The 25,361-nt window shown below is 44.0% G+C and overlaps 1 protein-coding gene across 11 annotated transcripts in view; it reads left to right on the forward strand.

Annotated features, from left to right (window-relative positions):
• Positions 1-25,361, forward strand: part of DMD (dystrophin) — a 7,616,828-nt gene that overhangs the window by 6,571,961 nt on the left and 1,019,506 nt on the right. For all 11 annotated transcript variants that reach the window (XM_069639082.1, XM_069639084.1, XM_069639079.1 and 8 more), the window contains one exon: positions 5,344-5,422. In XM_069639082.1, coding sequence (XP_069495183.1) covers positions 5,344-5,422 — 79 coding nt within the window. The remainder of the gene's footprint in view (positions 1-5,343; positions 5,423-25,361) is intronic.

Raw genomic sequence — 25,361 nt, forward strand, 5'->3', positions numbered from 1 at the left:
GGGACTAGTCCTTCCAGCCCGAATCCTTTCCCTGCTCAGGACTGGGGAGATCCGTTTACCGACCGTCTGGGCGGAACTTCGGGAATATTTCGAAGCAGGTGTTTAGAGGATCCGCAGTACATGCAGAGCCCCAGATTCTTGCGGCGTTGTCGTTCATCCGGAGTTAAAGGACCTCCTGCGGCCCCAATTTGCATGGGTTCTTCCGGTTGAGTCTTCCCAGGAGGGCTCATAGGTGTCGTTCTGGAGGGAAACTGAATCTTGGTCCTTCGTCTTTCCTGTCTTCTCTCCTGCAGGCGGTATTCTAACTGAAGGGTAAGCGTAACCAGGTCTCTGAAGGAATCAGGTCGGGCCATTCTTGCAAGTTTATCCTTCAATTCTTCATGTAAACCATGGCGAAATAAGGTCTGTTGAGCCGAATCTGGCCAGGCTGCTTCAGTGGCCAATCTACTGAATGAGGAGGCATAAGTTTGGACATCCTGTGACCCCTGTCTGTTATCAAGTAGTGCCTCATAGGCAGAGTATTGGACTTCTGCTCGCCTGAACCTGGATCTTAAAAGTTGAGTGAATTGGGAATAGTCATTAATGGCTGGATCTTCTTGAGTGATTAGAGGAGTAGCCCAAGCCAGGGCATTTCCAGTCAAGTTAGTGATTATGAACCCCACCTTGGATCGGTCGGATTCATAAGCCTTGGGGCGAAAGGTAAAATACACTGTGCAAGCATCCAAGAACTCCTTCAATGTCTTGGGATCTCCTTCATACTTCCCAAATGAGAACACGAGGGGGGGCAGATCGCCACGAGTCTCTTCCCTGACGGTTATCTGTTGTTTTAGGGTTTGATTCTCGGCGCGTAGATTCTGGATTTCTGCCTGAAGACCTTGGATGGCGTTGACCATCTCTTGGAATTGTTCAAGGGACGCCATAGGTTTTAAAGGGCGCTGCAAGCTGTCAGAATCTGCAGAAGCCTCCCCCTGTGTCTCCTCACCTGTGACCTCCGGTGTAAGGGTTAGGTTAGGTTCTCTGTCTCTTCTTCTTTCCTTTCTGCGTACTTCTTCACCTTTTTCCGCCTTCTTCCCCTTCCTTCGTTCGTAGAGAAAAGGACGCTCTCCGACCGAGGCCACCTTGACAATGATTTGAGAATCGTCAGGCGGACCCAAGGGAGCTCGCCCCCAAATTCAGGGAAAAAGCCTGGTAAGGCGCAAAAAACCCTGAGCGGAATCAACATGCAGATGTAGATCTTGCTTCGGAAGAAAGGTCCAAATCCTTAACCTGAGTATGCAGTGGACCCAGGCCAGCTACGACGTAATGGCGTACTAACTGTGACTCCTGGAAGAGGCACAATCCTGAGAGCTCGGAGTCCAATTGGTTCTGAAGGTAGGACAGCCACCTATGCAGGTAAGATATGGGGAGCTGGAGAGTGAAGGCTAACAGAAAAGGGGGACGATAGGAAAGTAAGAGAGAAAGAAAGACTGTACCAAAAGGCGAAGCCGGCAAGATGCAAGAGTGGAGGAAGTAAAGAAACGAAGAACAGAAGGGAAAATAAACCCCTGAAAGCACGGAACTAAGGAGGAAGGAAGCGCTGACGTGCGAGGCAGGCAATCAGCGAGAGGGGAAAGAGAGAAGGAAGGCAAAACACGGTACGCGGAAGGACGCGACCGTAGAAAAAAAAAAGGAATTAGAGTAAATCGTCTTGGCCGTCACGGGGGAAGGCAAACATAGGCAAGGAAGAAGTACGGTAAGGTAAGAGGGCTGAGAGCGTAGGAAACGGAGAAAAAACCACACGGAGAGAGCACCGGGCGGTCCGACACGGGCAGTTCGAAAGAGTTGCAGCGCGTCTGGTAAGGGGGCGTGTCGGCCTATGTAAACAAAAGGCACATTGAACACTAGTATGCTGCTGCTGATTCCGCGGTGGCCTAATGAAGCCGCCATTTATTCCATACTTTCCACGGTTGAACCGTGACAGTATTCTTAAAATATGGTTCACTTTACAAAGGCAATCCCACTTTAAAGTGACAGCAAAAATGCTTTCAGATTTAGATTGCATTTCTCACTGCATAGTGGACTGGGCCTTAAAGAAACAACCTCTCACTTTGTATTTGATATAAAGAGCACAGTACACTTAGAAATTAGCTACTGTATCTCTGTTTTCAAATAGCACCCCAATGCATTCCCTGTCCTTTTATCTTCCCAGACTTTACCCTAATTAAATTTAACAATTTGAGGATTGGGGTAGATTGACCTTTCCAGATGTAACTTCTCATTTTGGGAAAACCAGCATGGAACCATACAGCCAGACATCAGTCCTACAGCAAACCCTCAATTCAGGTGGCTTACTTGGAAATCCATCTACAAGCACTGACTGATCTTCCTTCTATGGGCTATTCTGTCCTTTTTCTCACAATACACAGATCTGCTGTCTGAGTAGAGTTAGTCATTCTGCTCTCCAATCACAAGTTTGTTCCCCTTCAGCATCTTCCTTGCCCAATATTCCATACTCCTCCCTCTGTCCTATGTGTATGCTATTATATATCCTTCTCAACACACCCATGCCATGGCACAGGGATGTGGTTTCGTTATCCAAATGGCTAAAAAAGGTGGGAGGAAATTGTTATTTTTTATAAAAACATGGTACTTTCATTTTTTAAACATAATTTCTGACCAGTATGTGCTACTTTGATAAAAACGTATATTTTCAATGTTGCAATTCCAGCCAACCATTTGGAGACATTAATCAATATTGTACAATTAAATCTGATGATGTTACATATTTCAACAGTTTTGGACAATTTGAAATGTGGCGACATATATTTCTTATAACATCCTGTGATAGAGGTTACTCTTATCAACAAACTTTCCACATTTGCTGTCAATCATATGCACTGCTCAATTTTGTTACTGCACATTGTGGGTAATTTTTCCTCAGGTTAAATACATTTTTTCTTTAGTGTGCAATTGAAGCTGTTCTCCACCCGAGGGCAGAGATGATACTTCATCTAAATAGTCATTTTAAATGTTTGCACTAACCAAAGCAAAATTTGGTTGGTGTGCACATTCTTCACAACCTTTCACCTTGAATAATTCAAGGCAGAGGTATGTGTGCCGGGAATCTGAACGTCAATCACCTCTTACTCGACCTTTCATGGCTAATGCATCTTTTACAAGCCTCTGGCTTTGAATATTTCAAAAAAGGTAGCAGGCGCTCCTCTCCAGAAAGAACATGGCATGATAACCTGCTCTGTGTTTTTTTCCCACTTTGAGATGAGAGTTTTCAGCACACGCTTTTTGCTCGCTGTACCTTTCACAAATGGGAAATATCCATTTGAATATCAGTCTTTGTCCTGCCCAAGGTGGCAGTCCAGCACCGAAATGCTATGGCAATTCCCTTCTGAACAAGAGTACCAACAGCAACCCCATACACGTGTTTCAGCCTTGTTGGGCCTCATCAGTGAGGTGGAGTTGTGCCTCTCTGAGCACAGTGAGCAGGGAGTACACGTCTGGGTTCCCCCAGATAACTCTGGGTGACCAACCCCAAGTTCCTCTGGCTTTGAAGGAAGATAAAATGGTTTCAGTGAGCTTTGGACCATTACATTGTATCTGGAGTATGGTATGTTGCTACAATCTTGGGAGCCAAACAGGACTGAAAGAACACATTATGTGTGCCCTTCCTATGCATTCAAACTGTGTGAGGCCAGGAAAGGTAAACATGAAAAGTATTTAAAGTTTTGTTCTCAGCAGTTTCCATGCTTCCCCCTTCCAATATTCTTGGAAACCAGAAATGAAACCCAGAGGCTTCAGCTTTTCTTTTCACTCTAAATGAAGACAGTCACTTTGAATATTGCAGTTTTCTGTGCTTAATACTAAACTGGGCACTGTCATTTCTTACTATTTCGCTCTGCACTCAAAATATATAATATCCTTTGTTTGATATTTTGGGCTCAGGAATTCATACACAACAGAAATATGTTTTACCAATAATAATCTGTGTACTCAAAACACATATTGAAGATGGGAATTGGATAGAAAATACATTTCCCATATACTTTCTGTGGGTTGCGCATGGCTGAAAGAAAGGAGATATCTGGTTTTGAAAATAAAGGTAGTTCAAAAGTTATTTTCCAACATTTGTGACAGCAAGCAAAAGGCAGTATTTTCCAATAATGTAAAGAGTGTATACATACCACTCCTTTTGCTCTGCCAACACAGCCTTTCTCATTTTATTTATTCTAGGCCTCATTTTTTATTAACTATAAAATCCTTCACCACACACTTACTTAGGGTGACTTAAAACCAGCCCACAGTATGTTAAATCCTCTACTGAAAAGGAACAAAAGCTCTATATTCGTTTTCCTGCGTTGATTTTACAAATAATGGGTTGACATAAAAAAATCACTCATTACCAGTCATTATGTCATACCTTTAATTTATTTTCAATTTTAATGAGAATTCCCATTAATTAAGAATTTCATCCAATTGTAAACTGGGGATATAAAACGGGTCAATATATTGCAGGGGCGTTAGTTATGATCATGAGCAGTGGTTTTGAGATTTTGCTTATTTCTAGAGTAGCAGGCAAACGCTGTGTTTTTGTGTATTAAAATGTAAATGTAAAGCAAACATGTTACAAAGAACGTGTTACTGGGACGAATCTGGTAAGCAGCAGCCATTTATTGCGTCCAAGACACTTGCTGGCTTTTGTCCTCCAACATATAAGATCGCTGAGATCTAAAGCTACGCTTCTAATGCGTGGCGAGGAATTAGCCCAATTACATCAACATATACCAAGGCGCAGTGCATGGTATTATTTTCAAAGATAACATCATCCCGTAAGAAAGCTTCCAGGAGAGAGTTTAAGCCACGTTATGTGACAAAGGCTGAGCCAGGCTGCGCGAGATAGAACACTGCGTGACGCCAGCACTCTCGCACTATGCAGAAAGGGAATTAAAATTACTGAACAGTTTGAGGTCTCCCTCCTGGAAGGGCCTGCATCAAGTCACAATTCGCTATGCAGTCTCGTTACACAGCAGGCTAGGAACAGGTAACAAAAGATTGACAGAAAACCGTTTCCGACGCAGGCTGTCTTGAAAATAAACAATACTGCGATTTGCGTGTTCACCGTTTTCTGACATGACGGGTTAATGAGGCAATCCAGAGTATGCAATGGAGAGTTAAGCTGTAATCCTCTGCATACGTGGTACACCCACGGGGCCAGGCAGAGCATGGTTCTGTGTCGTTCAAGATAAAAGACATGTTTAAAAAAAATAAAAAATAAAAAGATGCGTGTTTCCTCCACTGCTGTGCCTCCTTAATATGGCTCGGGAATCATGTGTTTCTCTTTTCTCCCCCCAGGTGTCCATTGATGAACGCATCCGACAGTTGCACGAGGCCCACAGGGATTTTGGCCCAACATCACAGCACTTCCTTTCCAGTAAGCACGTTTTACCTTTCATGACTTAACACGAATGCCACAGCCTTTCTCGCCACTTTGCCTGTTTAATTGTAGCGAGAGAGAAATGTGAAGAATACCACAGCTATGTGAGCACTAGGCCAGAGAACCTCATTTTCAGTTACTGACAAATCTCTTTCTTCATGGTTTCTATACGCGATGGAAAAACACCAAAAGCTGAAATTATGTAATTGGCGTCACATGATGGGCAAACAGCACACCATGTATAGATGGCACTGGCCTAGCAGTCTCCAATGCCTGCCACCACTTCTAAATCGATTAATGGACAGAACCTAACCGTAAATGCATCTCTACTTAGTTAAACAGCACGCCTGTGGTGCACCGAAAACGCACATACTTACCCTTGATATCGGAAAGACAGCCATGTAACATCACAGAAATCGCAATGCACAGCCAATGGGGGTGCGGGTTCAGGTAAAGCACGGCACATCCATGGGTAAAAAAAAAGGAAATGCAAGTAACTATATGACAGAACAAGCGCACCCTGTTAATGTGTGGTGCATTCAGGGGGACTTCTTCCTTTGGACGCCACACATCACAGCAGATCTTTGGTTTTTGCATTCCTTGAGTCCGTTTGCTGCACAATGACTACTTCCAGTGCTTTAAGTGGGCTGGGGCTAGCGGGGGACAAGCCCCAGCAGTATCCAGAAAGGGCTTCAGAGTTGGGGTACACCCCAGACTAGCTATCACCCAGCATGGAGCCCAAGGGCTTCTCATGCTGGGTGATGGCCATTTACTCGGAAACAAAAAGAGAGCTGGGCAGTCCAGCCCTTCTCCTGTTTCAGAGTACAGAGCCATCAGCAGCTGGCAGCCCTTTCAGTTAAGGAGTCCGTGGTTAAAGTGTTGCACCACGTCTCTCCTTGAATGTAAAGGCTGCATGCTGGGTGTGAGCTGGGGCACACTGGTGTCAGACCTTTGGTGCCCCCAGCCCCTTCTTTTGTTTAAAAGGAAGGGCTCGGCGCATCAACAGTAATGAGGCCAGTGCGCCCCAACTTTAGCAGCCCCCACCCCTTAGGTAGGGTGACCAGAAGTCCTAGTTTTGCCGGGACAGTCGGAATTTCATGCTCTGTCCCCCTTTCTCAAGATTATTTTTCCATTGGAAACTGCAGTTGTCCCGGTTTTTTGCTGTAGGTCTGCTTAGCTGGCAGGCAGGAATGCGTAATCTCGCACAGAAATAATGCTACCCTTTACAACTTAAGATAGTGTTAGTTTGTGATAAATTAATTATAATATGTGTTTATTTACACACTTTGTCTCGGGAGATAGCTCAGTGGCAACGTGCTCGACCTTGGAAGCAAGACGACACGGAGCAACATGGGTTCAATCCCCAGGTCCGCGTGTAGAAACCTCTTGGTATTGAGCGCATTATAAATAACCTATCATATCATAAACCCCCTTCTCCTCCAAACACTACTGAAGTGTTGACAGCCACTTTCAAGAGTTAGTCCTACTTTTATGTTAGTTTCCCGGTCTCGTTTTTTTTCTTTTCTTTAAAATGGTCTCCCTACCCTTAGGCGACGGGCGGATGGTCTCGATAGGGGGCGTGGCCTAAGTAGACCTGGGCCACACCCCCTAACGAGAGCCCTCCTCGATTTCTAATCCCACTTAAAGCACTGACTACTCACTATCATGAGTCTGGGTATGGATTCTACTAAAGGCACTTTTTCAACTATTATACATTATCTTCTATACTCATGCAGCAGCACAGTAAAATACCACTTTAAACATGTTTGTATGTCAAAACTTTCAAGGCTTTGACAAAAGACCCTGACAGCAAGACTCCTTGTGAGCTGGGGGCATAACCCCAAGAAAACCAACTGCCACAAATCCTGGGACATAAACGGCCCTGCCATTGGCCCTTCTTCCTCTTCTTGCTGCTCATCACAGCAGCTAGTACTCGTCATTTCGTGAACATTCTGGTTACTAATAACTCTTAACAATATTGCAGGTGAGATCATATGTAAAATGTATGTTTCCTTTTCTTGATGTGTGTGTTTTAATTGTCACAGAGACCACCCATGCCCATTTTTGAACGACTGCAAGCCACCCGCTCATGTGTGATGTCTGTGGTGCAGTTGGTCTGGGCAAACTGGGTGTTCCCCATTTATTCAAGCACCATTTCCTCCTTCAGGGCAATGTCGCCAAGCCCAGACTTCCCATTATAGGAGCCCAATTCCCGCTACGTTGTACTAACGCCGTGAAACCCACGGGACTTGGCGTTGTCAAAAATGTAAAAAGAAAAATAAATAAATAAATGTGCACTTTCCCCCATTGTGCTAGCGACTTTACCATCCTGTCCCTGCATGCTGGCATCACCAGAGACAGGCCTGCTATGCAGCCACGTTCACCCACCTCCCAGATGGCGTTCTTCTGCCTTTGCCATGACTTTAAGGAACAGGCATACACAGTGCAATTGCGACACGGCTCGCTTGTTACACGGAGGCCCACGAGTTCCATTTGGCTCTCTGTAGTCTTCAAAATAGCCCTTCGTGAAAAGGGAAAACGCCCCTCGCAATGAAATGTACCACACGTGCTTTTATGTTTTTATGTGGTTTGGCGGGGGCACTTGAGCATGTGTTTTATCCAGAGGGGAGATGTCAAGTTCTGACAACTCATGGCATTGTGACACTGGGGCAGCTACTGGCTTGGATGGTGCTGTGGTAGAATTAAAAGATGTGCGCTTTGGCATAGCTCCCTAAGGGGCATTGGTAGTCATTAAGTGGCTGAGGATGTGGTTGTCTGTGTGTGCAGTGTATTGTGGAGGAGATGCCAAGGTGAGCAGGTTAGCTGCGAGTAGAGAGGGTTTGAGATTAGTGAGGGCTCACGTTATGGATTCTAAGCACTTGACTGCGGACGTCAAGTACCAGTATGCGGTTAAAAGGTGAGTAAGATTTTAGTCATATTCTCCATCAGGAGAATTTTTGCTGTTCTGTGTTCCATGTATAGGCAAGAGCAGGGACAACCTGGTTTTGCCTGATCTCCCAAGTTATCGATTGAGTCCTTTGTGTCCAGGGCAATCAAGAAAGGAATGAAGGTGTTTGCCCAGTCATCACTGCCTTAATAAAGGCCTCTTTTACAGCCAGTGCTCCCTCTTTGATCCTAGCCAAGTGCCACAAAGTGCACATCGTCACTCAACATCAAAATAAAGAGCGCATTTTGTTTTAGTTTGCAGCGGTTTTGTAAAGCACTCCCACTGCATCAGAGTGTTTCCTTGAGACAACGGAAAAGCTGCACAAAGTAAGGGATGAACTAGTGGCATATGCATGGGGCCATGAGTGGACTACAGGCAAGATACTTTTAGAAAAAGTGGGTCTTCAGCGATTCCCACACCAAGGAGCAGAGTCAAAAAATAACTCCATGGGCACGAGCCTCGTGTTTTCCTAAACTTGCCCTGAACATGATTATAAGCTTATTTTAGGAAGCCAGTCTTAGAATGCTGCCTGACTAGCATGGATAGGACATGGCAGCAGCATAGTCAGGTACATGGGCAGGAAGGGCTTGGGGCACTCCGCAGAAGAATCTAAATTTCAAGCTCGGTTTGACCATCGGGGTAATCTCACAGTGGGGGTGATGTGATCCATCCTTTCAAGGCCGAGGACAATCCTTTTTTGGAGACCTTTGAATTGTGTCAATGGTGATGTCCTCTTCACAAATATAAACACTGTTGCTGGAATCATTACAAGGAGTGTGGCGTCGATAGGAGGCAGTAGTAACAGTGGGAGAATCACGCCTAGACAGAAAAAGTAGAGGAATACCTGCTTAGTGATCTTGTGGAATGTGGGTCAAATAAGAAGTCAGGATCAAAAATGACACCCAGATTGCACAAAGAGCATGAGCAGACAAGTGGGGGCAGGGAAACGGTACTCAAACGGCAATGATGAGGTGCTTGGTTTCTAATATTTATTTGTGTTTTTAAAATGTTTATCTGAACATTAATAATATCACAATGACTAGATAATACAGCAATGCTGATCATCGATATCGAAAATGGATCACAGCTTTCATTCTGACATTTTGACCAGATCTCTGTAATTGTGCTCTTCTAATTTGAGTCTCTGGAAATCATGTATTCATACGTCAAGACCATGGACGTCAATATGCTACTTTTAAAAAACATGGCTTGGCCTATCTGCTTCAAATATCTGAGGGCATTTGCCAATGCACGGGCCATCTAGCATGCTCCTGTTCTTGAAATGGGTCCAGGAAGGGGTTGGCTCCCCTGTAGTGCCAAGTGCAGAGTAAAATATGACCTTTCCTACAATATTCGTTGACAACATAAAAGTCCTGGGACCAACATCGTGAGGTCTTGGTGCTTTTCCAAACCATATTTAAGAAAGATCCATCCAGCCCACAGGCCTTCAAGCATTTTGCTAAATGGCCATTTGTGTATCTTGTAAAGTTGAGTAGAATAGCAGATTATCCTCAGCAAGATGTTAATTGAAGTATTGTGTTAGAGTCTCTATGACTTGTACTCCTCCTGCCCAAGAACGATAATTAAACCTCCTGTTCTACTGTGACATTCAGGTCTTTCACCCATGTTGAGCCAACTTGCATCATGGTTCTTCATCTGTTGTTTAGAGGACCGTGCCTGCCAACAAAATACTCGACTTCCTAGACCCATGTAGCAGATATATCCGTGATCCAGAACAGGATGCGGTCATGCATTTGTATATAGTTCACAAACTCTTTATTATCAATATTGATTGATTTATCAATATCTTCACATTAGGGAATCTGTCCTTCGTCTGCACATTGGCGCCGATCCATCCAAGACTTTCATTAGCTATGCTCCTCTTGTATTTTAAAGTTGTCACGGTTTAGGGGTGCATTATGGGACAGGCCTGGTTCCTGGCCTAGATTCCTGTGAAACCAATTCCTCAGTACTTTAGAGTGAGTTAATACTGGATTCTTCTATTGTGCCTGTGTGGATTGGCCACGCCATGCTACTTTTTGAAAGGCTCAAGGAGGCACCCTGCTAATTCCACCCAGATGGGCGCTCAATTCCCTTGATCTGTAACCTTACTAAATGAGCCCAGCATGGCCTGAAACTGGCAAACCTAACTATACAGGTGTCCCACATTTGGCGCATGGAATGATTTTTGATTTGACGATGCTGTGGAGAAGCCTATCCAGCTGCATTCAATGTTGACCTGGGATGCAGCAGCCCATGATGTGTTGGTGGCTAACAGCATTTCCTGATAATGCTATGTGTGTCATCAGCAATGAGAATAGCATTGTCTGCAAAAACATATAACATAGAACATCATGTTCAATAAATGTATGAATATGTGAGCACATGAATGTGAAAGGCAATTCGAAGTTGGCAATGGCCGAGGTATCAGGAGATTTCCAAGATTTTTGGGTCTGCCTTTTTCGAGAAGTAATCCTATAGTTGCAAAAACATGTGTTACATAATTTAAAACGAGCTAATGAAAAATAGTGTCAAATGTATTGTTTATTCCAGCATATAGCAAGGAAATTCCCCAACCAGCCATTGCATATTTCTACTCTCTTGTCCATTCTATGTGGGCTTAGTGCATGCACAAAGCACAAACCCCAGAAGGGCCTGGATGTGCTGTGAAGTTTTGGGTGTTCTCGTATGTACATATGTTAGCATGGGATTTATAGATCACAATACTAGCTTGGAAGCAATGGAGAGCTGCACATAGGTGATGCCTCAGGTGGTAATATGTAGCGTGCGGGTGAGCAGAGTAGCCTGGATGGGTAGGAGCAGCAGCGGGAGGTAGTGCACTGTGGAGGGGAGAAGTAGGGCTGAGTGGAGCAATCAGCTATTGGCAAGATGTTGTTCGAAGAGTCAGATCTTCAGGTGCTTCCAGATGAGTAAGTAGCTTCTTCTAGTGGTAGGTTACTTAACATGAATAGGCCTGTCCCCTGTTTTCTTCCCTCTTGCAGTTCATAGTTTCCAGTCTAGCAATGCCTTGTTCTCAACCAGAACGAATGGGTGAATGCCAGAAAGTGATCTTTGGAACTGTGAAAACACCATGAAGCAAGACACAGACAACAGATTCTGAATTCAAAACAAACACTTTTATTAACTTAAATTTCAGGATGATTGAAGGCCTAACTTGCCCTATGCTATAGTGGAACTTTCATACCTAAATAAAATGAAAGAAAGTCTGAGTCAAAAGAGTTCATATGAAGAATCTGTCTTCGGCCAAAACCTCTACTTGCCCTCGCAAATAGTCTATTCAATGTGTAGGGATATCAGCAATCAAAAGAAACAGTATCCAACATAAAGCTCTGAGCCTCTTCCAGGTCACAGCTTCCTTTCAGGTCCCTTTCCCAAGTATAAAATTGTTCCAGCCAAAGAGTCTCAAATGTACCTTTCTTCAGTTTCAGGATGTCACAATACCCAATGTTCCCTTCCCCAAGTTCCAAGTAACACAGTTCCAAGCACAAATAGAGTTCTTTGACACTCTTGCAGAGATTTCTTTGTCAATCTTGTACTTCCTTTTTATGATGGGATTCCATGCGTAAATTGTGACTATGTTGAAATAATTTTCAAGGCTTTCGTTAATTCTGCTCTCAATGTAGTTTCCTGTTTTATGCAGTTTTCATGTAGTCTGGTATTCAATAGGCCTTTCTTTGTTTCAATAATTAAAGTTCAATTCACTTTAGAAGACAGCACATACTGATTTCACTTGGATATAAAGTATCATTCAATTTAATAGGCAGCATCTGATGGTTTTACTAGAATTTGAAGTTCTGTTTTACTTCTGAATTTAGTATGTAACAGTTCTGCTCTTTTATGAGGTTTTAACTCAGTTCGGTATTCAAGAAACATGGTTTGTACTCAATTCGGTGTTTAATAGGCACAGGTTGTGTAACGGTTTATGGAGTAGCCACCCTCAACACAGGCATTTCCTTATTTCCCCACTCAAGGTGTGATGCAACAAACTTTTTAACAGATTATTTTCTTCAGCCCTACTTCAGATGCATATCATGCCCCTTGTATCCCACTCCTCTGAACTAACAATGAGCCAAGAACCAGGCCGGTGTGCAGGAAATATAATTGTGTTTATTTAAATGAAAAGTGATAGAAATTAGCACGAAAATGTCAAACACCACTTTATCTGTGGCTCACCATTAACTTCTTGTTACTCAAATCAATTCCATAAATTAATTAGTTGCAAAAAAAACACCAATCACAATTCTTCACTTTCTCCCAATTTCACTTCAAGAAATAATTAACCTGATCACTATTAAAACAATTACAATATGTAGTGCAAGTTTGATTTTCCTGGGGGCTTAAAAATCTAGCAGTAGGATTTCAAGATTGGTACAAATACATATGGCAATTATGATTTCGCCCACACTTTTGGTTTCAAATAAACACAGTATGATTTATCGGTTTCTTTTTCAGAACCCCCCCACCCTACTTTGATCTGTGTTGGGGAATTCGGACATAAAAATTGGAATGATTTGGGGAATTTTGGATTTCAGACCCCTCTCCACTGAAAAGCCTGTGTTGGTGAAGCTGGATAAAAAGGTTGGACTGATTTAAGAACAAAGACAGCCGTCTTCGTTAAAGAAGTCGGGGTCAGCAGGACAAAAAGGGTTACCCAATTACATTATATGCTAAAGTTTTCAATGTACACTGGGAAGTGAACTTTGTTCTTTTTAAATTTTAACAAAATTCACCCCGCAGATTTCTGCCAAATTGGGAATTAAAGAAATTTATATTTTCAGTTAAATAGGCTAAGGATCTACACAGTTTTGCCCACCCCTCACCCACTATAAAGGGGAAGGATTCAAGGCAAGCAAACCCCCCACCTTTTGGTTTCCCAGGGCTCAGTAATACTTACAAAGAAAGCCTCTGTTTAAAATTCAGGAAAGCCAGCTGCATCTCAGGACACTCTGGAAAGATAGTGCAGGGGTCTGATCACTGCACTATCAAATATGGCCTCCCGCTTTCCACCATAGGATCCAGTCATCTTTAAAGCCTTCCTAAAAATAGACAGCTCCACCCAGATGCATGCTCAGCAATCTCCTCTGGTGTTTCCATACAACTGTCAGATGGTAAGTTTCAGCTGCCCTCTCTCTTGTCTGTGTGTGTGTCCCCTCCTCCTAGTGCACTGCTCCTTATATAGCAGCGATGACACCACCAACGTTACAATCTTGGGGAAGTACCCTGCAATAATTCCCACAACTATGATTGGACAGCCTTCTTTCTCCTCCAAAATCCAGCCTCCATGGCAGGATTGATTTAGGGGTCTGGAGCAACATATGGCAATTCCCATTTGTAATCGCCATTTGTTCTCCTTTCAAATTTTTGTCAAAAACTAGTTATGTATCACAACTTCATAATTTTACTAGCAACTGCTATAATACACATATTTTCTGATTCAGCTAATCATGGGGAATTAGATAAGCCGACCACCAGGTCTGTACCATGTATCACGGCCATGTGGCACCTTTCTGCTGTTTACACAAAAAGCATAACAGTTATGAATATGTAAGTTATTACCCATATCCCTAATTCTATTCTCCACCTGCTCACCAACTCTTATATTTGGAACATGTTTGGATCAGCCAGAAACCTAATTTAACTGGGCATTACAGTTCCCTGTGTCGCAGGTGGAAGAAATTTATATCACTACAATCGCCTGGAAATTACATAAAAAAAATTGTACATATATGAAATCAGTATGAACTATGGTTGCTGGGAAAAATGCCTAAATAAAAATAGTCCTTATAAATTAATTGTAAATCTTCATGTGGGACAAATGGCCATCCTCCTGCCTTCCGGCCATTTGTTTTCACTTGGCCAGCCTGTCAGTTTTTTTTAAAAATTTTGTTGGAAGCTTGCACTTTGAAGTTGTTGCCCCCATTGTCACGCATATTTGTCATGCTTCAGCCAAGGGGAACTTCTCCTGCAGTCAGTGCCTTCAGAGCCAGCAGGCCTGAAGAACACTGAATTTTGACAACTTTAGCAGGACACTTTATTGCAGTTGGTAATTAGATGAGAGATGTAACATCAAGACTGGGAGAGGGAGATTTCCTTTTGAATTTTGCCCGCAGCCAGAAAAAGGGTTTGTCTTGGGCTGACATTTTCCCATGAAAACAAAGTGGCTTTTCAAATGTCACTGGGGTTTTCTATGTGAAAAATAATATACCTTGCTTTTTGTCAACCCGCACATCATGTCTTTTCCCTGAAATGTTTCTGTTAGCAGTGATACATTTTCACATTTAAACTGCTTTTATTTGCACACACCTGTGCAAGCCGTTTTGTTGTCAGTGTTTAAAAATGCCGTTTTCCATCTGAAAGGGATCTTTGATTCCTCCTTCTTTTGTGAAATAAAATGCTGCTTTTCCTTTGGTAATTACAGGTAGGCCCCTTTTCCACGTGGCTCTTCAATTTGACTTGAAAAGCCATTTTGTTTCAGTGTTCAAAATCCTGCTGTGCATGTGAAAGGGACTTCTGTCTGGGTCCTTTGAATGCAACCCACAGTTGCACTTTTTAAGATTTTCATTCAACCCACAGTGTAATAGTTCCTTAATTCACTTCAAAATGGAATAGCTATCCTTCAGAGACGTTTGGCCACATCCGACCACTCTGATACAAAGTATTCCTAGTCGTTCAATATTGTACAATAGATTGAATCGGAGACCTTTGAAAACATGTCACCTCAAACACGCGACCACTACGATACAACGTATTTTTTGAACAATCAAGTTTAAACGCTCACGCACCAGGTTTCTCAAAAGCTAGAAACTCACGTGTCACGTTCAAAGGCATCACAGCTGAATGGATCGTACAGCCTTCTGCTCCTCACTTCAGGGGGCCCATTCCTGCCACTTAGGCACCCCTGTGTCAACGACCAAACACAGGGAAACAAGTATCTTGAATGCATATAAAAGGGACAGCCTCTCCACACGGCTCCCTTCTTAATGTTTGGCTTGCTCCACTGAGCTCCAGCTCCCACGCCACACTTGCACTGGCCTTCCTACTGCTGCTTTTGTCGTTACTCCATGTACAGGTTTCCCTGCTGCCTCCCATACTATAAGGCTGGTCATGCCTGACCTTTGCAGCTTTCAGCAAGCATCTTCCTTGCCCCCGTACCAGATTGGTAAAAGAGTGTGGTCTTCATTGGTCTTAGTTGCCTCTTATTCGTCCCAATACTGTCAAGTGTCAATTGGGGAGACATAAGGGAAACTGGCTTATATCAGCCAATGAAGTTGGGGAAGGATTGGGTTGGTCACTAATGGGGAAAGGGGGATACCATGTCTTTCCCGAGGGCACCCCACTTCCAGTACCCAAAGATCCTCCATCCAGGTGATCCTACCTCACTACACTACCCTCAGGGTCAGGATCCAAGAGCGATGGCCTTTCCCTGGCCACCTGCGTAGAGGATCAAGGGGTTTAGGAGTGAGAATGCCCTCAGGGTTCTCACAGAACATTCACTTTCTGAACCCCAAGTTTTATCTCCTGTTGATCCACGACTCTCTACTTGCTCTTAGCTATTTATCAATGTTTGGGTTTGTATTTCTGTACTCACTTAGCATTCAGTAACATTGTTTTACTGTTAACACCTAGTGTAGTGTTTATGAATTAGCAAGAGCAATAGTAACATATACATGAACTTTTTGTTTGATGAGTTCCTGGCAGCTGGCCCCTCTCATCCCTCTGCTAAGGCTGAGAATGTATTCAGCGCTTTAGCCAAAGTGCTAAACCCAAGTACAATAGGCACTACACATGACCATGGCAATAAAAATGGAAGCAAAACAAACAAACATCAGTTTTACCTCTACTCCTGCAGATCAGTTTAATCAGTACTATCTAGAAAACAGTATTGATGTAAGCATGTGCTTATGAAGCTGCAGGTAGTTTGATGCAGAAGAATATGGACAGTAGAAAAGATACCTACACTGGCTCCCAAAAGAGGGAATACATTTTAGGGTCTTGTTAATGGACTTTCTACAATTTGACAATTTTGGTGCTAAGGGTATGTATTACTAATTAATTCACACCATGTGAAGTGGCAAGGGGTGCTGAAAAGCCTTCACATTGCTGCCTTCAACAGTGTATATAGGTTTCCATTCAGTGATTGGGTCTGGGTATACATAGGATAATCAGCCGGGACAGGTTAGACTCTAATAGTGCTTGTGTACCCATGAACATAGCTACACTATTTGTACTAGACAACTTGAAACCAAATTGTGCCGACATGGGTTTCGCGCTACAGAAATGCTATGTCAAGACATAAAGTTCAGCTGTTTCCTTTTTGGGGGATGGAGCAAGGCAGGATTTCCTGGACGTCCAAGTATCCCAAACAGTTAAACCAGATTGGTTGAGAACAGTTAAAGAATGGTGTAGCTCCCACAGAACTTTAATCCTTGACAGAGTGCTCCTGTAGCACATTATGCGTGTCAGAACATTTGCTTTCAACGTGCCAACTAAAAATAAAGAGTTTATCCATGGTTATGAATAAACAAGAACAATCTAAGACTAAATTGTCTTGACATTGATTTTTCCAAATGATGCAACAGTGCTACCAATGGATATATTCTCTTAAAATCCTTCATTCACACTAGATCACTAACTTTAGAGAAACATGTCCAGCACCATCACCTAAAGTACAAATATTGTCAGGTCACCGTTTAAGATGCCCGATGTATTATGATGCTCGTTGGAACCCCTTCCGGGTGGCCCAGGCAAAAAAGATCTGTAATCTCAATTTGTGAAGCAGCTAGACAACAAATCAATTGACTTCACAGTTTCCATCAGTAGTGTTGTGGGTGTGTTTTCTTCTACAGTAAAATGTCTTCATCAGATGCTAGCTGTGTTATATTGAAACTTTTTAAGGACATGATTAGCGTTCCAGTCCAGTTGGAGGAGTCTGTAAATCTGTCTAGGAAGTCAACAAATCTATATGTAAAGACCAGAATCCCACAATAAATGCCACTTGTGTTAGTAAAAAGGGCTTAGCGCTCTTCAAGTGCTCCATTTTGCCAGCTAATGGGATGTTTTCAGGCAATCAATGTCAAAGAGTTCCTTTTAGAGCGTGTTCTTCCTGATGACCTGAGCATGGGGGAAGGCGGGTGTGTTGGCATAATCTCGCTACAGCATCTCCATCTCTCGAGGGAGAGAAAGACAAGAGCTCCCCATCACCACTGGCTCGTGATTGCTTCGGCCGTAGATAGCCTGATAAGGCTTGTCAATTTCTTTTCAATGCAAACCTCTGACATTTCCCGGGAAATTCAAGAACCTCGGCAGTATCAAAAGATGTAATTGAGATTTCCACCACGAGACAAGATGGATGTAGCTCTTCTTTTCTGCTTCCTAATCTCAAGGGAGAAGTGCAGGCCTTCACCCCATTGTAGATATCTGGGGGCTCAATTACTTTCTACCACAGCACAAATCCAACCTGTTCACCGTAAAACAGGCTCATCCGCCTAGGGAACTGTTTCTCTTTAGTAAGTGAAAATGATTCCTACCCCCAGATGCCACTGAGCGCAATCTCTCAAAGACAACATGAAGCAATGGCATTTTCGCTTTCAGTCACTCAATATTACAAGATCCGTCAAAAAAAGTACACCAGCGACCAATGTAAACATGGAGTGCTTTGCAAACATGCACTGCATGGGCTGGGAACCTGTGTAATTAGACCAACATGTGATCCAGCAAAATCTATATAAGACAATGTTCTGCCTTTTACACTTGTACACATCAAAATGAGGCTCCCAGTTCATGAGCAGTGAGTGGTGCCATGTTTCTTTTTAGCTTGGTGACAGAGGAGCAATTTATCTGAGATTTGAACTCTTACACTGAATAGAGTTTGAAAGAACATCTAATGGGATAAACTTGGCTGCCTTTCATATTGTTTATTTTTAAATGTTTGTCATAGGCATACAATTTGCATTTGATTGTTATTTGTAATTTGTTACTTGCACACTCTTTGTTTATACCATCATGTAGCAAGCAAAATGTAAGAACATTGAAATCTAAATTTTCCAAATTCTTATTCCGTGGCCATCCCTTTTCCCATGTCTGCATGGGTATGAGGAAAGACCCATTGTTTAGTTTATTTCCTTTTATGAGAGCACGAGAGCAAAGGCCATCTTCAAACAGCATCACATACAACACAACAAAAAGGCCAAAAAACAAAGAACATCACAAGGTTCAAATATTGAAAAGGTCGGAGTTGAAAGAAGAAGTTACAAAATGTCAGGCAAGGATAGGATGATTAAGAGAGAGAAGTGATAGCAGTGGAAGAGGGCAGGGTTATGTGTGGGGAAACAGGTATGTTTTGAGGCTCTTTTTGAAAGCTGTGATGGAGGATTCCTTGTGTATGTGAAGGGGTAGCTCAGCTTGGAACCACGCCCAGTGGTGTCACGGGTGGCAAATTTAAGCTGCTCCGTTCATCACTCAGAAAGGATAGAGGGATGTACAGGAAGATTCTATCAACATAATGTAGCTGGTACTAGTTCAGGATTATAATTAGCTGTCTCTCAGAAAAAGGATCCCTGATATTTGAAGGCACACACTTTGCCATAATTATTTCTTCGAACTTGCAGTAATTACATAAAGTCATTTTCAGGGCCCTCTGAAAAAAAACATAATTAAAATGATAATAGCGTGATTGTGGCAGAGTGGTATGTTGCAGGCTATTGCGTGTGAGTGTGTGTGCCTGTTTGTTTGTTCACACGGTCTTGAATGACAGTGTATGCAGCTGTTGTGGTGGCTGCTAATTTGCTTAATTTATACCCTTACTTTTTAATATTCGGCCTCTAAATTATCTTTACTGCACTCTGAACATACTCCCTCCAAACATATATCTGAGCCCAGTGCCACCATTCGCTGATTTCCACATTATATCTGAGTGCATGGAACAACAGAATATGCACATTCGCCTTACCATGATCAAAACATTCTATACAAAACACCTGGCCCAACCAGTGTAAAATACCTCTGATTGCGGGATCCGTGCTCTTTAAAGTTAGTTATTGAGAGGAAAGCAAATAACCTTTATATACCCGTAGGAAGTCTTTCAAACAAATAAAGGAAAACACAACACTACTCGTTCTTACCTCATTTGCTGAGACAGAAGGTACCATCTGAGCATTCTTTTAGGCCTATCCATGCACTCACCCAACTGGTTCTTACCTCATTTAAAGACACAGAAGGAGCCATCTGGGGTTCTGCAAGGCCTATCCATGCACTCACCCTACCAGTTCTTGCCTCATTTACTGAGGCAGAAGGAACAATCTGGGCCTCCTGTTAGGCCTATCCATGCACTCACCCAACTGCTTCTTACGTTCTTACCTCATTTACTGAGGCAGAAGTAACCATCTTGGCATTCTGCTAGGCTTATCCATGCACTCACACAACTGGTTCTAACCCCGGTTAGCGAGGCAGAAGGAACGATCTGGGCATTCTGCTAGGCCTATCCATGCACTCACCCAATGGGTTCTTACCTCATTTACTGAGGCAGAAAGAACCATCTCGGAATTCTGCTAGGCCTATCCATGCACTCACCCAACTGGCTCTTACCTCATTTACTGACGCAGCAGGAACCATCTGGGCAAAATGCTAGGCCTATTGTGAGAAACCTGAAGGTGTCTCACCCGCCAGTCCCGGGGATCTGTTATCTAGGTGGCCAGGAAATGGTCATCACTTTTGGATCTAGTCCCTGGCGGTTGACCATGCGGGAGGATCACCTGGATGAGGGGACCTCAGAGAGTGGAAGTGGGACACCGGAGGGTGAGATGTGGTATCCCCTTCCCAATAACACCTTTTCCCTATCCTACCAGGTACGATACCTAGGAACCCAACCCCCCCCTACTTTCCCGACACAAACACATTTTCACGGAGAGCTCACTGTAAGAGAAAACAGACTAACTCCCGAACTGTACACCTGAAATGTCCCAACCCAAGGGTCAGGCAGAGTCAGGCAATTACTGATAATTACACACACCTAACTTCCATCACACTTCTCCACACAGATAAAAGGCAGAGCATGAAAGCACACCCTGAGCAAGGCAAAACACTCAAGGAAGCAGCAGTTCCGAGATGGCAGTTTAATACGAGGAGAAAGATGGCAAGACCAGAAAGGGTTGCAAGGAAGGAATTGCCCTTAGCCTTTTCAGAGGAAGGAAACCGCTACTTTCATGAGTCCTCAAGAATAAGAAACATAAGACCAGGAATTAAAGCTGAAGAAAGTTGCATTGTGTGCCGAAGCTACCCGGGGCTCTCCTGTACTGTCCTTGGCTCTGTAAGGAAGACATGGTATCAAAGTAAGACAGACACAAGTGATCACAGTTCAAGGGTGTTTATTAAACTGTAAAATGGGTCAGATAAATGCCTAATCAAAACCTAAATCTAAGATGAGAGCAACCTACGACCATCAAATAATAATAATACACTGGAGTCTAGTCAAATAAAAATTGCCTATACCAAAAAATAATATTGACAATCCTTACTGCTGTTCTACAAAATAGTGTGGGATAATGTTCACAAGAAAAGATAGAAGTGTTAAAATGATAAGTCATGATGTTATTGACGGGGTCTCCCTCTGCACGTTTTTAGTACAGGAAAAAGCGGGACTCTTCAGCAGAGCACACTCCTGGGCTCCTGTGGCATGAGTTTACAGTTCCCTTTCTCTATATCAAGGCCTTCTGTGTCCAAGTCTCTACTCACGCAAAGTCTCTTGCTTCAGAGGGCCTGATATGCCAAAACAACAAAACAGAAGTTCCTTCTGTTAACCTTCGGATAAGGCGATTACTCTTCACCCTAGGATCCCCCTCGGCCGGCCTCTGATCCTTCTTTCAGCGTCAGCTTCCCAAAGCACTTGCCAATTTAAGCAGAGACTTCCGAAGGGTGACCTCGCCTCACTGGGTCACTCTGTTAGCCTATGGCAAGTGCGGGCGTCACAGAAATCACAGTTTGCATGGCGTTCCCCTTAGCCGGGTGCAAACGCCTGTTTCACAATTCCCTCAGTCGGGTTCACAATTTCACAATTATCAAAACGTCTGCAACGTGTCAAGGGCTTTTGATTGTACATTGTATTTGGCTTGACCCTTGTATGACCACCTTGACACCTCACGTCGGCCTTCCCTATGGCCTCTTGGTACTTGTAGTTTCGGTACTCTTTTAGTTCAACACAGTCTCTTTGTTCAGGAGAGGGGTACCAGCCAGAGACCTCTGAATGAGCGCCCATGTGGTGCCAGACCACTCTGTCTCTGGTACCAAGTTCGTTCACAAAAGACCTCTGTATCTTAATATTCTTAATGTTGCCAATGCAACCTTGAGCCTAACACAGTCTAGCCCACTATCAGATTCTTTTGGCTTGCCCACTGTGCTGAACTCCCTGGCGTTTCTTTTGCTACTGGAGTCAAGGATGCTACCACAATGACAACCGCGTCTCCCCACAGCAGGGTACCATGTACCGCTGACATCCATCACACCATTCGCCAGCTGCGATGCCCGGTCTTATGTTTCCTTTGTCGGAGGCTTTACAGGTCTAGGTTGAAAAGGGCATGGGCGACTCCCTCCTTGATGTCCTACCTTTCTCCTCTGTTTGAATTGCTGTCCTGGAATAGCTGCTTCCTTGTTTGTTCAACCTTGCTCAGAGTGTGCTCTCGTGCCCTGCCTTTTATCCCAGTGGTGCAGGGAAAGGAAAGTCAGGTGTGTGTAGTTGCCGGCAATTGCCTGACTCTGCCTGACCCTTGTGTTGGGACTTGTCAGGTAAACAGCTCTGGTTTTAGTCCGTTGTCACTCAGGTGTGAGAAAGTTTTGTGTCGGAAACATGGGGCGGGGGGTAGAGTTTCTAAATATGCTACTGGGCAGAATGGGGAAAAGGTGTCATAAGGAAGGGGATACCATGTTTCACCCTTCGGTGTCCCCCTTCCACTCCCCAAAGACCCCCCCATCCAGGTGATCCTCCCGCACTGGTCCACCCCCAGGAACTGGATCCAATAGTGATGGCTGTATCTTGGCCACCTGGATAGCAGAACCCCGGGGACTGCAGGGTGAGACACCTTCAGGTTTCTCACATACCCTTCCTCCACGCGATATGGCCGCATCTGTTTCACAGGGGAACCGGGCATGGAAATCTACATTCCCCTGGTCCTTACCATTTCGATGTTCCACAGTGAAACAGTAGGGCTGTAGGTCTAGAAACCAGTGCATGACACGAGGGTTGGAGTCCTTGCGTTGAGTAATCAAAACTAGGGGAGAATGGTCCATAGTGAGTTTGATCTTCCTTCTTAAGAGGTATTATCTAAGGTGGTTAATGGCCCACTTGATAGCCAAGGCCTCTAGTTCCAGCACAGAGTAATTTTTTCACATGGGAAAAGCTTGCAACTTGTAAACAAGATGGAATGTTCTAATCCATCACAAACTTGAAATAGGACTGCTCCAAGCCCTCCTAGGAGGCATCTGTTTGCAGTATGCATTCTTTAGAGAAATCTACTACCTTTAGGATCGGGCTCTGGCACAGGGCCTGTTTTAAGGTGTTATAACATATATCATTCGCATCTGTCCAATGAAGTTTCTGGGGTTCAGCATAGTTGAGTTTATCAGTCAGCCTAGCTGTTTTGTCCTAAATGTTTTGGATAAACCTGCGGTAATATCCTATTAGCTGTAGAAAGGCTCTAAGATTTCTCTTCATTTTGGTTGTTGGGGAATCCAGGGACGTCATTTCACCAAAACGCCAGGGGTAGCGGAAGTGACATCACAGTGCCACGCCCATAAGAGTGACATCACAGGAAGTGATGTCATTTGACCACACCCCACTCGACATCACAGGAAGTGATGTCATTTGACCACGCCCTCCACATGACATCACAGGAAGTGGCCTCATAAAGCATTATCCCCTCAGTACACTAAGAAATATATGGTTACGATATCAGTGTTTTGTGACATTTCATACAAGAATGGATCATCATATGTAGCAGTGTCAAGGTCCATGTTGCCACGCGAAGTGTATGAACCCAAATCCCCTCTTAATCTGGATCTGCCCTGTTAGTTCAACAGGACTACAGAGCGAAATCACATTCTGGGGGGACAGGGACGGATAGGCGGGTATGGGGATAGGGGAAAGCCAGGATAAAAGGCGAGAGGGAGAATATTTCACCAGAAAACATGTATGGCATCCACAGTTTTTAATAATTCTTCTTCTTGTGTTATTTTGGCTGCCAAAAGATTAGTTCAAAATGTGTTCAAGGTGTACAGTGCATTACTGAGCGATGCCACCTTCAGTACCAAAAGCCTCATAAGTCATGTCCCCATATTTTACGGGGAAAAAATCCTGGCTGCATTTTGCATTACTCCCACACTCACCAACACTCTTTATATGCCTAGGTTTCTGTTCCTACATGTTCATTGTCCTCCACACCCCTCACCTCTCCATAATGGTACACATTCCAACAATTAGTACTATTGTATAGATTTTGGGATAATGCCCAACCCTTCACTCTGATCATAAGACTTAAAATGTAGTTTCTTACCAGATTGAGCAGAACAGTGGCTTGACAGATGTGTCCGAGGCTGCTGTTTCAGTGGCATGTAAGGTGAAGATTCTGACACAGAAAGGAAGGAACTCCACATGAAGATGCAGGTCTGAAAATAAAAAACAAATTATCAGAATGGAAGAATCATTTGTACAACAGCACACCAGAATATCATTTGTCATAGAGACAAGATACTGACTGAACGCACTGAGGGGTGTGCTTTCCAGACTACCATTAACTGCAGTGCCCTGCTTCTGACCTTGCAATCCGGCCACCCAGCAGCCTATTCCACCCTCCGTTTCCCGGCATCCCTGGAGCCTGTGGTACCTCTCATCCCGGCACATCTAGCCTCCCCTCACTCACATGAGCACTTGGGGTGACGTGATATTATCGAATTATACTCCTGAAACTGAATACCCTACACCCAGTGACCCTAATGTGGCTGGGAAGAGGTGGATGGTGACGTCCCATCACCATGTGAGGTCATACACTGGGAAACTGGGGCGTGCAGCGTAACCCCTCACTATTTACCCAGAGGCAGAACTGATTATTGTGGCAGATATTCATTGGCCCATTATTTTTATGATGATGATATTTTGAATGCACAGAGCTGGATTCCAGCGAGCACTGAGCAACTCAATATGATCTCTGCTGCATAGGAGGCATTTCAATGAAGATGCAGGAAGGACAGTTGTCTCAGGTAAGGAGCGATTGTGCTGCGAAGTGACTCTGTTGAAAAGTCTACATGTCCCCTTTGTGTGAGGGACCGGCAGGGTTCCACGACTCCCACCACACTTGCCCAGTCAAGGAGGCGTGAGAGAAGGGAGGCCACAGAGAGACAGTACACCCTGCACTCCAGACACACCTCCACAGCACGGACCCAGGGGCCAGAGAAGCACCCCAGGCACAGGGGTCCCTTCCAGATACCAGGGAGCGCACAGACCACACAGCTAGGGGGCCGAGAGCGTAGCCCGCAACACTCCAGATAAAGCCCCCTGATTTGGGCCAACCAAGCCCTGCAGCACTCCAGATACAGGCCCCCCACATCCCACAAACGCACACACAGACTAGAGCAAGCAGACATTTGCATGCATGCACACCCCCACCCCGAAAGCAGAGCTCCCTGCCCTTGGCCACAGGCACCCTGCCAGTGGAGTGTGTTGGGACCCTGATTACATTCTGCTTGAGGAATCAGATTTTAGGCTTTTAGCTCCAATTGTGTGTAAGTATTTGAGGTATTACAGATGTGTGCAGCGCACTTAGTTGCTGTATTGAATCCATGCTCCTTCGCCAATGAGGTAAATTCACAAAACCCCCAATTCTATGGAAAGAGGCAGAGAGAAGCTTCATCATTCTCCAATGGTACTGTGTTTTACTTTGTGTATAGGCGCGTTATAAATGCCATAATATATCATATGTTGACATT

This window comes from Ambystoma mexicanum, chromosome 7q (assembly GCF_040938575.1).
Source record: "Ambystoma mexicanum isolate Mex_15411 chromosome 7q, UKY_AmexF1_1, whole genome shotgun sequence".
NCBI classification, from domain to species: Eukaryota; Metazoa; Chordata; class Amphibia; order Caudata; family Ambystomatidae; genus Ambystoma; species Ambystoma mexicanum.